This window comes from Centrocercus urophasianus, unplaced genomic scaffold, assembly GCF_019232065.1.
Source record: "Centrocercus urophasianus isolate 14NV4802_14NV808 unplaced genomic scaffold, USGS_Curo_1.0 seq_9, whole genome shotgun sequence".
Taxonomy (NCBI): Eukaryota; Metazoa; Chordata; class Aves; order Galliformes; family Phasianidae; genus Centrocercus; species Centrocercus urophasianus.
Genome location: NW_024885532.1, coordinates 32,091,870 through 32,106,386, shown reverse-complemented (window position 1 = coordinate 32,106,386; position 14,517 = coordinate 32,091,870). Strand labels below are relative to the sequence as shown.

Sequence of the window (14,517 nt, the reverse complement as noted above, 5' to 3'; positions counted from 1 at the left end):
ATGAGAGCCATCCGTTGCTAGCAGGAACAGTTTGAGCCTCCATTCGAAATACACACAGATAAAACTGGGTCACTCATCATTTCACCCACAACTGATTGATTTAAGAGCTTTTTGAAATCTTACAAAATAAATTGATGAAGGACAAATGAACCATCCGACTATAGGAGATTGACTTACCTCTGCTCATCAGATCATAGTCCGTTAATGCTGAGTCTGCAAAGGGACTCTCTCCTGCTCTCACAGAAGATGCTTCCCTCCTGGGGTGGGAGAATCCTTGGATGACCATTGGGAACCCCTCTGAAACTCTTCAGTGATACCTCAGTAAAAGGAATAGAGGAGATCCACACACCAGTGTTAGTAAACTTTTGCTAGAGAAGATTTACCTGGGAACAGATGCCAGGTTTCTACCTGCTGTTTTAACAGACTTTCACTTGTGCCAGTGAAGTGGTTGATGTTCTTCCTGAGGCCTCAGCTTGTCAGAGATTTCACTTAACATGTTTAAATCCATAGGAATGGCTTCTGCTGCTTTAGGAAACAAGGCCATTTGCATGTTCTGACTGCTTATGTCAGTAGTGCGAAGACCAAAGGCATAGCTATCCCTGCTCTGTGGAACTGCATACCTGATGATGTCAGATGATTGTGTAAGATTGCTAAAAGGGAACTTGCCATCAGTGATTACAGAACACCTGAGCACAAGCTACCTCAGAAACTTCATTATAATTGTCACAGTTATTGATGCCTTGCAGATGCCCACCTGGAGCTTAATTTCTAAGTCTGTGATCGTGCTGTCACTGGTCTTAGATGTAACACTGAACTGGGTGGAGTGCCTTATCTTATTTTTCACTTACATAACTGCCAACACAAGGGAGCTGGGGGAATCATGAAGCAGGAGTCTTCCACCATAAGTAAGTGCCTGTGGCAAATGTAAAAGAAGAAAGGGGAGCATTTCCACAACAGTGGATCTCCATGATACAATGTGCATGTGCACAGTCACTACTCAGGTTCTTTCCCCTATCCCAAGGGCTTTGTGGTGAGGAAGATGAAGAGTGTGGCACATTCTGTCACTGTGCTAATGAATTAGAAGAGAGAAAGGGCATGACCAGTTTATCAGCAAAGACCTCTTCACTTAAGAAGAACTCGTGGACATTATGAACAGCACATAGTGAAGAATTCAAGTGAGTGGAAATCTTTCTATTCTAGATAGCAAAGAATACATTAGCTGAAGTATATAAAGTGAAAGGCATGGCACATTTCATCCTGGAAGACAATTTTATGAAAATACTAACCAGATTTTTACAACAGTGATACAAATAGTCTTATTATATCAAAGTAAAATTTTAGAATAAGTTAAAGTCGTTATAGTTATGTGAGAAAGATCATGCTGGAAACCTCTGTGGTGTGTCAGATTCAATCATGTTCACTGAGGTCTTGGTCATCTTTAATTACCTAGAGAGTCATAAAATTGAGGTTGTCCTGAAAACCTTCTTTGAATTAGCCCTGCTTACCACTCTTTATCATAACTGTCCGTCTTGAGAGAAGCTTCTACTTTAATCATATCTCAGTTCTGATCTGTAGTTCTCATTCCTTCTATATCTCTGGATTGACTGACAGTGGACAAATAGGAATAACGCATCTCAGAATGTAAGATGGATGGAGCACTAATAAAGAAATAACCACACTGTAATAATCACACCTCCTACGTTCTTGAGTAGGTTAAAAATATTGTTTTAAACATTTAAATATAAAAATCTTGCTTTTATAGGCTTTAAAAGTATTATTAAAACTTGGCAATGTTTTATCCCCTTTTAAAGAAAATCTGTAAGCGCACGTTTTCCAAAACCTGGAATATTTCTTTCATATTGTTTACATAAAATAAGTTCTGTTAACCAAATCCTTAGGAACTGGAAACATCTGTTATTCAATTCTGGCTTCGTAATTCTAATTGTGTACAAAAATCCTCTCTAAGCTGTAAGCAGTGTTGGTGCCTGCTGTGCTTATGCTTCACAATTCCCTTGAATCCAGAATCTCATATTGAACTTTGCTGGAATCATCTGTCACCTTTCCTTTCAGATTTAGATTATAAATTTGGAATGTAGACTACTTCAAGAAATAAAAACATAAGGAAAATTTCACTTAGCTTAAAGGAATGGAAAATATGCTGAGAAACTGACCAGATACCAGCTGACATCTTAAAGAACAGCGAATAATCGCAACATTTTAAAATGCCATCCAAAAGGAATGGAGCATCTCAGGGATCTGCCCTTTATCCTTGATAATTTTTAGCATAAAGCAACATAAACTAAAAATCAATATAATACAGGTATTTATTTGAAAAGTGACCACACTTCCTCTATGTATGGAACAGATTTAAAAAACAACAACAAAAAAACCTGCATCTGGTCAACACTTTGGATGATCCTAAGTGAATACCTCATTTGTGTGATGCAGTTTGTTCAGTACATGCTTCTGGTTACCATTCAATTTATATATTCAAGCTGCATTCGCACAACAGAATCCAAACATAAAGAACCTGTTTGCCCAGTATAAAGAGATGCGTCACAGGTGCTCATCCAGATTTAAAATTCTCCCCTCTCTGCAAGCAGAAAGACTCGTTCACGGTTCATTCACTGAAGTGGGAAGGGTTCTCATCACAGGATACGCCAGGTTGGAAGGGACCCACAAGGACCACAGAGTTCAACTCCAGCTGCAGCCACCATGCTGCAACTCCAGCTGCAGCCACCTCCACTCAGCCTGCTCTGCTCTGGGCTGAGCAAACAAGGGTCCTCAGCTTCTCCTCACACCCCTTCCCCTTCAGATCTTCCCCATCTCTTTAGCCCTCCTTTGGATGCTCTCTGATAGTTTTGTATCAGTAGGTTTACATATGAACAACCCACATAAATTCTTTTCTCAAGGGGGCTAATATTCCTGGATTATGGCTCCAGTGGTTTACAACTGCTTGGATAGATAGTTCAGGTTGAATTGATCTCAACTCATTCTTACATCTTGAGTGCATCTTCAGACACCGGATCTCATCACCCCCTTGTGGAAAGCAACAAGTACTATTAGGGAATTACACATTTTATCCCAAGAGAGACACATAAATAGATCTGATGAATTAAACTCTAAAGTGCCGATTTCTCTCTATTTATTTTGAAGGATGCAGAAGGGAAGGCCTGTCCTTGTTACTAGAGGCAGCTGCATTTGTCAAGAGGTATCACGCACTTAACCAACTGTGCTGTGTCTGGTTAACTTCTGAAGAAGTGAAAATTCATCATGAGAAACAATGATGTAACAAGACCACACGCCATCCTGGGCTATGTTCAAATCCCAGAGTGAAGCTTTTTCCACTAGTAACCCCTATATTCCTGGAACTCATTGAAATTATTAATCATTTTTACATAGCCTTGTAATTAGGACTAGTAAATGCTGCCAATTACTGACTCTTGTTTGATAATAGCAACAAGGTACTGAGCCTTTCTGATGTAAAAATTAGCTGGGATGCCCTGACCATGATAGAACTTTGTCTTTTGGGGAAAGTTATGACATCATCATATTTACCTAAAAGAAGTACCTTTTCTTTCTAACCTGGTGAGAAAACATAGAGAGTTGTGGGGGTTTTTTGTTTTTGCTTTTTCTTTAACAGGCTATTTTTAAGCTTAGTAACCATACTTTCACACCTTGTTGATTTTAGATAAATACCTGATGGTTTTATTTTCAACAACTTGAACAAATTTTAAGTGATACTCCTGCAGCAATTTTACATGTGCCACACAAAGGTCCTGTGTTATACTATTAACAGCTTATCTTGAGTAATATTATCCAAAAACTGCTCATGTTTCACACATTTGGACTCTTAATATCTGTGTGTGTGTTTGTGTGTGTGTAAGTAATAATAAAGTTGCCATCCTAAGGAAGAAAGCTTCTGGACAGAGCAGAACATACTATATCCTTGTGTAATTACTACAGGGTAGCCCTGCTCTAACTAAAGTATGTGAGATGTTTCAGTGCATTACAGTGTGTGTTTGCGTTTATGTTCTGCAGGTTAGAGATGCTACAAACTGCCAGCAAAGCCTGGTATGTTCTGAGATTTTCCCAAGTAGATGCAGATAAAATGGTAGGACCTCCCAAAACGATGTTTTCATTATTGTACTTAATCAGTTAGCAGAAGAGACTTGAGAAAAGAGGAACTCTTAAAAATAAACTCTTAAAAACAAATTAGAACAATTTTTTCCATGATTTTGAAGTTAAAAAAAAAAAAAAGTTTCATAATTACTAGAAAAAATTGATTTATGTACAGCTCATTCCCTCCAGCCAATTTTTTCACTAACACATTTCCTGTGTAATGCACAACTCTAAACAGGCACCTTCATAGTATCTTGCTTGGAATCCAGTTGTATCCTATTCCTTTTCTGCTCATATTATCAGTCATCCTTTCTATATTTTCCCAAGGTACTGGTGATTCCATTTTTTATGACGTGCACAGTAATGTTCTTATGGAGGAGAATTAGCTTTGGCATTCTAGAGTTGGAAACGTTTTCCTACTATTAAGCTGCATTTTGTGCATTCTTAATGTTTCCTGTGAATTAGTGTGAAATGAAACAACCAGGTGTACTTGGAAGAAGCTGGAAGAAAAAAGAAAAAAAAAACGCAAAAATTCTTTTTTTTTATTTTAAATAATTGTAATTATATTTTCATACTGATCTTTCATTACATTTCATTACATTTTACTGCGGTGTAAATGACAGACTAACTTGGGATATAGTATGAGGGACCTGTAGATACTGACATTAGTCTGACTGAAACAAATGTGTGTGCTAATGCAGACGACTCCCAGCAGCAATAACTCTTGGAAAATGGGTTCTTTGAACTAAGTTACAAAAATTGGGGTGATATAATATAACCACTGACCAAGTAATGGGTTTGACTGGAGAAAATGAATGCTGTTTTTCAGTCAAATTTTGTTCATTACAGTTCATTTAGTTTAAATCAGTGACACTAAGACTTTGAGCATCGAAGTGAATGGAACAATATGGAATACAGCATCATTCAGGTAGGAAGCAATCGTTCCACCTTTAAATGAAGAAATTCAAATATATGTGATGTGAGGAGTATTTGGGGAAAAAAAAAGTCAGTCCACATTTGAAAGATTTACAGTAGTTATGTCAAATCAGAATTTTGTGCCAAGGCCTGACAGAATAACTACTGTGATTCCATTACTGTGTGGAAAATGATCAGGGAAGATTTAATGAGTCATTAATATTTTGTATTTTTTGACATTCAGTAAGAGCTAACTGTTTTTTGTTGGATGTCCTTACTATATATGCAATTTTTGGAAGATGCTGTGAAAGTCATCTTTCCTGTTTGCACATAGATGAAATTTTAGGAGGGATTCCAACAAAAATAATTCTACAAAACAAAACAAGACAGAAATGAGGCATACACTGAGACTGAGAGCTCAATCCTGCTGTCTTGTCCTTCTTTGCCTTTGCACCTACTGGCAGACAACCAAAAGCCACGGGGCAGGACACCAAGATCCATAGCTGTGGGCAGTCATACTCTTCCTACATTCTTATTGCCTTCTTCACGTGCCTGATCTTGAAACATCACATTGCTAGGGGATAAGTGAAAATGGGCTGGAACTTGGCATCAGGCATTAGTGTGTGTGTGTGCTGCTTGCTATCCACCTTTCAGATACAGTTTAGAAAATATTTTCCCCCAGCTCATGTCAATGGAAATCCTGCTTCCTCAATAAAGAGAAAAGGTTTAAAATTCCATTAAAAATATGAACAGTTTCTTTTTCCTGTGTAATTAGTGTATGCTCTGGATACAGTCTGGCTGCAATGCTGATGAATTAGACTGCCTTCAGACTAATAAGAGAGCAAAGCTGAACGCAGACACGTGCAGAGAACCATTGCCAACTAAGCCCACAGAATCCTCTGTAGGTTACTTTTTTGACCCTAGAGATGTTAGTTTCTTAATAATTAAAAGATCTCCCTTTTTTTCCCATTGTTTCACACTTCAAACCGAAATCTACATGAGGATTTCAACTCAAATTAGGAAGATAGTTCTGAGGGAAATCTTCCAGCTGCCCACAATCCTTACATCTTGGTCCTCATCATGGAACTCATTGGAGCAAATGGACAGGATGGTTTTTAGAAATCAGCCTGAAAGCCATTCTTCTGGGATTTCAGACTACAGAGCCAGGCTACAGCAAGTCCAGGGCACATCCCAGAACACATACAGTGTGTGTCAGGTCCTTGGCATCAAATATTGTATGGTCCCAATCAATTGCTCCTGCATTGCACCGGGTGCTAATGTACCTGTGACGGCTACTGTGGCTCCCAGCAGCTACTCCTAAATCCTGATTCTGTCATCCCAAAAGAGACACAGACGTGACAGATGTCTCATTTAGAGCAGCGCATTACACAGATTAATTCCTCTAGATGAAAAAGATCCTCACTCCATTCTGTTAAATGTGATTTATATGCCTGTGATAAAAAGGTAATAGTAAAAAGTATGAAGTGATTGATAAAAATACATTCCCTCATCATTTTGCCACATGAATTCAAACACTACCAATGGACCACAAACTCTAGGACTTCCATCTGCCCTGCAAGTCTTTATGCATCTTCTCACATTTTCAAACAAGGTGAATTTCTGTTTTGCCAAGAAAGTTGAGGGATGCGCATCTGCCTCTTGCTCAACCTTCTCTACACTCTTCTTCCTTTTATTTTCTAGGAGAAGAATCTTGACATTTTATTATCAGCCATTATCTGTATACAGTTATGTATCTGCTTCCTGACTGACCCAAACTATACACAGTGCAGAGCAACTGCCAACAGTTTTAAGGTTACTAATAATAAGTCCATTTTGCCTTATTAATGGCCATTTGAAACACTACCAGTGCTCTATTCACATATTTACATATTGAAGCATCTCTTTCCAAGACGATGTGTGTTCCTACACTGCTGCACTCCCCAGACCCTGAAGCTCACAGCAGAAGTCTGATCCTGTGCACCACTGAACCTCAAGGCTGTGACCAACTAACCATTTTAAGTGACTTTAAGTTGAGGTCTAAGGGCTGATGAAGTCTTGTGCCCTTCATTGCGAAGGGATATTCAAAGTCAGCTCAGTCACTCACTCAGAGTGACATCTCCCTTTTCCTTGAACATCTCCAGGGATGGTGACTCCACCACCTCCCCAGGCAGCCTGTGCCACTGCCTCACCACTCTGAGAAGAAATCATTCCTAACATTCAACCTGAATGTCCTCTGGTGCAACTTAAGGCCATTCCTATCACTGTTATTGGGGAGAAGAGACTGACCTCCACCTCATCACAACCTCCTTTCAGGCAGTTGTAGAGAGTGATAATATCCCCCTGAGCCTCCTCCTTGCTGTTCGAGTTGCACTGTAGCTTCCATTGCCAAGAAGCTCCAATGACTTTCTTAATTAGACAGTTAGAAATAAGTCCCATATAAGCAGCAGACATTTGGGATTGTGATTAACATGCCACATGTAAGCCTGCTATGTAATTTAAATGATGTGTAAGTCATAAATCCATAACTGCTTCTGTAGTCTGGAGGCTTCTTGCCAGCGTTATGTTTGATAGCAGGCCAATCTATTTCTCTGACACTTGATTGCTTTTCCTGATCTGATAAGCTCTTCAAAAATCTATCCCAATCCACCTCCTTCTAATATGTAACAGAGCTTAAATAGAAAAATGCATGCCTATCTATAGATTATTTATGTAGGTGAAATTCTTTACAAAAAAACATAAGAAATGTCAGTGTTTAGAGCTTTTTTCTAAAACAAGCTAAGAAAATAGTTGCATTATGCAGGAACTGAGAAAACATTTCTTGTACACAACTACCTTGACATTAATTTATGAAAATGTATTAAATTTTAAATATTGAAAATACAGAGTCAATTGTACAGTGCAGAAAAATATGCACCAAGTTCCCTTATCACAAACGTATAAATGTAAGGATCTAGAGCAAGAAGTCATGGAAAATTTGCTAAATCACAAAGACAAATCTTAATAGACATAACTAGTTGTGTAACAGTTCTAATGCAGAACAGACCTGTGCTCATACTCTTGTACACAAATCACAATGGAGGTATTGTGACATCCCAGCTCCTCTTACTCTGTATTTGTGCAAGGAATGAACAGAAAGGATAATAGAGGTGTAAAGGAAACTCGGGCCACCACAGTATTCCCGTAACACTCAACGTCACCAGCTCATTGCTGAGCTTGGGCTTTTTCTTTCCTCGTGATGATTTTCAATAATTATTCTTATCCCTGCTACCTACTGTGGAAATGACATCAGGATTCTGAAGAAACAAGGCCTTAGCTATTTGGCAAGCAGCTGTCGCTGATCCTTCACAGCCGCCCTGCCAAGGTGAGGGCTGAGCTCACACGGTGCTTTCCTGCCATCTGCTGGCACCGAGGGGTACAACTTCTACAGTGTGTAATTCTTATTTCAAGCTAAGCTGTTGTTTTTTAAGTTTCAGGTGTCATCTAGTTAAGTAACACGTACAGAAGGAGTGAAATCAGTGACCGGCAGCAGTGTCAAAGCTCTCATTGATTAAAGGCTGCACTAATTATACTGTTTTCTATATTCACAAAAGAAAACAAATTCAATGTAAAAATGAGTTTGAGTTTTAATAAATTAATGATTCTGAAACAATCTGAAGCGAGGTCTGAAATACTGACTTACATCTGCGTTATGAATTCAGTTATGTTTTTCGTTTGGTACACTTCAGTATTTTTAAATCATCTACTTTTTGAAGTCTGCCTGAAGAAGAAAGCAGCTGCATCTTCATTGTGACTCTGAATGAGATCTGTGAGGTGCTTGCTCAAAGCTTACTTACTTCTCAAGCTAAAGGGATGTATGAGAATGCACTATTTTGGATTTCCTTCTGCTTTCAGGCTGGAGTCACCAACTCGGTCTCTGAGCATGGATGCTCCGAGAGGCATTAACATCAAAGCACAAGCAGGGAATATTGAAGCTCTTTCCCAGATGGACATCAAACTGCACAGCAGTGATGGTGTGGTGAGTGCAAGCCCTTCTGTTTCTGCAGCTGTGGTTAGCAATAATGGATAACTTCAAATCTTTTCTCAAGTTCTGCTAATTAAGTTTCTGAGGTGTTGGGAGAGAGGATATTAAAATTAATGTTGCCAATGAGGAGATATTTACTTATGGTTGAGATTAAATAATACTATCAATTGGCATAGTATTGTATTAAATTAGAGAAATTTCTTTTAATAAGATCCTACTTGCACTCAGCTGCTCCATAGTGCCTGGATGTAGCAATCCAAGAGGTTCTCGGCCAGAGCAGAGCCCCAGTCCCACTGAACAAGGTACAAGGCTCTGCAGAAGGTATTCAAGTATATTCCTCAAAGTTGTTTACAATAAGGGTGGTGAGGCACTGGCACAGGTTGCCCAGACAGGTGGTGGATGCCACATCCCTGGAGACACTCAAGGTCAGGCTGGGTGGGGCTCTGAGCACCTGACATAGCTGTAGGTGTCCCTGTTCATAGCAGGGTATTGGACTAGATGGCCTTTAAGGGTCCCTTCCAACTCAGATGGTTCTATGATACCATGGAACTGGCTCAGCAAATCAGTTTCTTTTTATGGCACGCTTTAGTGCATCCTTATCTTTAACAAACTCGTTTGTCCTGCTTGCTCCCATGCAGCTTTTGCTCGATGCAGAAACAGTGAGACTGCCTAAGCTGCCCGAGGGTACAAGAGGAGGACCCGGGGTGTCCCAGGGACTGTATGAAATCTGCGTTTGCCCAGATGGAAAACTTTACTTGTCGGTGGCTGGCTTGGGCTCCACATGCCAGGAGTACAGCCGGGTCTGCCAATGAGGCACCACAACAGGCAGCGCACGCCCTCGCAATTCCCAGTTTTGTATTAATGCTAAAGATCATCGACTGAAAGTGGAATTTTCAGCATTTTAAAAACAAACAAAAAAAAACCTGCTACTGAAGAAACAAACCTGTGTCTACAACTCTGGATTTCAGGGTGATGGGGGAAGAAGAGCACAATTGGCATTTCAACTTCAGAGGAGTAGCTTGACCCTGACGATACATTCTGGCAGTCACACTTTCAAAACAGCCTGACAGACAGCATAAGGAATAATAAAAGGAGTGTTTTCTTGCTGAACTATTATTCAGTCGGATGTTTATGTAATTGCTAATATTTTTGAGCTCTGTGGGTTTTTTCTCTCACTACATGTAAATACTTACTGCATTAGTGGGTTACATTAAATTGAGTGAACTACTTGAACTATTTGATAAGACAAAGCATTATTTGGGGGAATTCAGGCAGTGCCAACAAAAGGTCTATGCAATTTTGTTCTTGCAATAACACAAAATATGAAAGATGTGCTATTTGTATAAGTCTTGTGTAAAGGGTGTTAATTTGTTGATAGCTTTCTATTTTAATTTGGCAGCATACATGCTGATTTGCTTATCACTAAGATTCACTAACCAGTGCAAAAGTTCCAGGAGTTATTTACCTTCCCGTATCTTCAAAGTTTCTCACTGAAGTATGTCAGTATATTTTATAATAGCAATAGTTGTACTGCCTGTACCATCACACTCATTTTAAAACTCCTTTTTAATTTTAGCACATGCTAATTCAACAAGGCAAATTGCCAGCTTGACAGAAATAATTCTTAATGTGGCTCCAGGTTGTCTGCTGCAGGGAATCGTTTGGGCGGTGGGGGAAAAAAATCCTTTTGCAGCCCATGGGATTCAGTTATGAGGACTATTCCATTTCCATCTGCAGCTGTTGACTGATATCTCTGATGCTGTCAGAGTGGGACTCCACCACAAATGGGGAGAGTAAAACTACTCTTTATTCTTTTTTTTATATTAGGACTTTAGCTGTCAAGTAAATGCTCACCAGAGCCGAGAAACCATTTATTGACCTTGCAGATAAACAAGACTGCAGACTCATTCCCCTGTACAGTGTTGCACTGAACACTAATAAATTGTTTGCACACCTCCAGATAGCAGAATTTGTATTTAATAATCTCATGGTATTTCAATGCCATTGATGCTTTTTTGTATACACTTAATATTCTCCCAAGTAGGAGCTGCTATCACATAGTGCCTTGGAGTCTATTTACAGAAATATTTTAAACCATAATAATTATTAAACCACATAATACCCATCCTTCACAGAAAAGAAGCTTCATCTTTTAAGGCTAGAGAATCAGAACAAAAGAATGACCACAACTGTGCCATTTTTTACACTTGGTGCTTCGGCTCTTCTGGAGAGTTGGAGAAATCAATGCTGATCTCAGATCCTAGAACCTAGAAAAGACTGAGTTGAAAAAAAAAGCCCCCAGTTAACAGTATCCATTCCTAGTAAAACTTTGGGTAGTCCCTGCCTCAAGGGCTGCCTTTATCATTTGTCCAATGATGGCAGTGTACAATGCTAAAATTACCTTTCATTAGCAGGGTGGAATCCTCAGCAATTCATGCAAACTAGGAGAGCTTCAATGGTAAAAGATAGGAGACATGAGAGCTGAAATTTTGGGTCCCTTCAAGCCAAGAAGGCAATTGAATTAAGGTCTCCCATATTCTGTGGAGAGTGCTCTGACTGCTAACATCATGCCTAAGGGCAAAGCAAGAAGCCACACACAGCTTCCATGTCTGAAATTCCTTTTGCCCAGGCTCAGGGATCTGTCTCCAGGATTGAGCCCAGGGCTCTTGTCTCTAAAGAGGGAAATATTTCTCTGCTACTGAATAATGCAACTAAATCCTCAACTGAAATAGGCTTTAACAGAAACATGTCTTTGGCATTTCTTTAAAGTCAGTTTAAGTGGTTACAGCTCCACATACAAGTTCTTTCAGACCAAATTAAGGGTAGCCTTTGTTTATCTGTTGAATGGAAAATCTGTATAAGTAAAGGACAGCAATCCACTGCTAGAAAAAAAATTGGAGGACTGTAATATCTGTAAATAGCCCAACAGTGAAACAGAGACTAAAGTCCTCAGAGAGTTCAGTCACCATCTGGTTTCAGACATCCGAGTTTTCTCCATACCTATGATTCTTAAAGTAAGGACCATATATCCATTTCTGTGTGGTACCAAACTACTGATCTACCAGTCTTAATCTCTAAATTTTAGCCAGAGACTGAAATTAAATGTGTTGTTCACAATCTACATATTCTGCTGCCCATGAAAACATAGCAATTTGAGTTATTCATTTTAAGCTTCTGCTTTGTGGGCAAGTCTTCAAACATGAATTGCCAGTTAATGCAGAATAAGGGACTGAATCCAGCCTTTCCATGTTTCACAACAGCAACCTAATGCCTAAAATGCTGGGTGTTTGGAAGCAATTTCTGTTGCAACTTTGTCCATTGAAGTTGCTAAGTTAACACTTACAAAGCTGTGGTGTACACCCAGGAAAACTGGCATGCCATTCCCTGGCTAAATAGCACTCATGAGCATTATGACACCTCAGTTAAACATTGAAGTATTTCTGTGTATGCCTTTCTGTGACTTTTTGACTTGCCTAAGTCCAGAGGTGAATTCTGAGTAGCGCAGAGATCTGCTGTGTCCTGAGCTGGGTGATTATCCAAATCATGTTTGTTTCTCTCCATTATTTTAGACTTCATTCTTCTTTTTGTTGAGCTGCAAAATGGACATTGAAAACGTAACAGCAATTTTTAAATTGTAAGCAGAAAAACTACTGGTTTTTTTTAAGCATGGATAACAATTTTTTTGTCACTGAAGAACATTTTGGTTTTTTTTCTTTTAATTCCAGTTAGTGAAGAAATTAAGCTTATGCTAACTATGGCAGTGTAATCGGTTGACAGTATCATCTGAATTGTTAAGTCAGTATCATTCATACATCACTAAATCATCATTTGTCACATCTCCATATGGACAACTTACTATCAGTTTTAAATACTTCAAGATTACTGTATGTACCTGAATCAAACTGCAGTAAATAACAGAAAATTACAGCACAGGAAATCAAGATTAGGCAGTTCTCTGATTTATTTTCAAAAGCGTTGAACAAATGAAGAAAAAAAAAAATACCACTCAGCATCGTATCGTGAACTGTATTGTTCCATACTTACCTCCCCCTTCCTTCCTCCCCCCGGAAAAAAAGAATTATGAAGGTTCTTGTAGCTGGTTGAGATTACTGCATGTTGGAAAATTGAAAAGGTCAAATGATAGTGAATACTTACCGATAATTGTCCAGACCCAGCCCTCTTTGTTTCCATTTCAGTTCTTTATTATTTACATTTGTCTATCTTTTTATAAAGCTTTATGCAAAAGGAAATGGCGACATTAAACTGAAAACTGAGTTCTTGAATAAACTTTATACATTTTGAAAAATCTGCTTCTCCTTTTGTGTTTAGATGAAACTCACCTTAAATGGATGCTATCATTTTTGAAACACCGTTATCTTCTCAAGACTCCAAGAATGTGAAATGTACTATTTGAAAATAGGAATAGTGACTCTTGACCACAACTTCCTAGCATTTAGGCTATGCTTTACAGTGAGGCTTCACTGAGCCTAACCTGAAGTTTCTTTGTCTTCATCTGTAAGTGGTAAAAGTAAGCAAAATACTATGCCAGTTCTACTGAATTAAAACACCTTGAAAGCAAAGCAAAGAAAGGCAAACAGGTTTGGTAAAAAATAACAACTCAGTCACAAAAATATCTTCCTGAAATGAAAACATCCACTTTGGCTGTCAAGTTTAAACTATTACTTTTGACAGTGTGCCAAAGTAGCAATCCAGCCATCCTCAAAGTATTCAGTAATACGGAATCTTAAAGTTGGCACTGCCCTTTTTTACTTTAAATGTAACAATTACAATTTATTTCATTAAAATATCACTTAAAGCAACTCAAGTACCAACTGAATGCAGACAATATATTAATATTTCTTAAATAAATCCTACTTTTCAAAGCAACACTGCAGTTTTATCTTGATAACGATTTGAACACTAATATTCAAAAATCTGTTTTCTTTATTAAAAAGTATTTTTCTTGTCACTGATGCAAGTGTAAAATCCTTTTTCAAACAGGTGCTAATGCTGCTGAGAAGAAACTTCTGAAACTTTCACACAAAGATATATAGCAACATATGTGTCAAGAATCTACCACCAAAGTTGCTTGGATTTAAGCTCTGATTGACAGTTCAGTTGGTTTCCTGTAGCGAGGTACCCTTCCTATACCTCAAAACTGTAATCCTGTAGTACAGGACTACTATAGCTGCTTTCAAAAGCCCACAAGGTGCATGTGGATGTACACTTGGCTGAAAATAGCTTTTGGCTCATGTGAATTTGTGTAACCTGCAGAATTACTTGTAGAATATATTTTTGGTGAAACCTACACAGGCTGTTCCAAAAGTCATAGAATCAGAAAATTGTTTTGAGTTAGAAGGGACTATTGAAGATCTTCTATTACAACTCCCCTGCAATGAACAGAGACACCTACCGCTATGTCAGGGTGTCTCTTGGGACGGGGCATCCACCACCTCTCT

General features: G+C 38.7%; 1 protein-coding gene across 8 annotated transcripts in view; it reads left to right on the top strand.

Annotated features, from left to right (window-relative positions):
- Positions 1 to 13,882, top strand: part of SGCG (sarcoglycan gamma) — a 119,540-nt gene extending 105,658 nt beyond the window's left edge. For all 8 annotated transcript variants that reach the window (XM_042839276.1, XM_042839273.1, XM_042839278.1 and 5 more), the window contains 2 exons: positions 8,929 to 9,052; positions 9,697 to 13,882. In XM_042839276.1, coding sequence (XP_042695210.1) covers positions 8,929 to 9,052; positions 9,697 to 9,870 — 298 coding nt within the window. In that variant the 3' untranslated portion in view covers positions 9,871 to 13,882. The remainder of the gene's footprint in view (positions 1 to 8,928; positions 9,053 to 9,696) is intronic.
- The last annotated feature ends 635 nt before the right edge of the window (positions 13,883 to 14,517 follow it).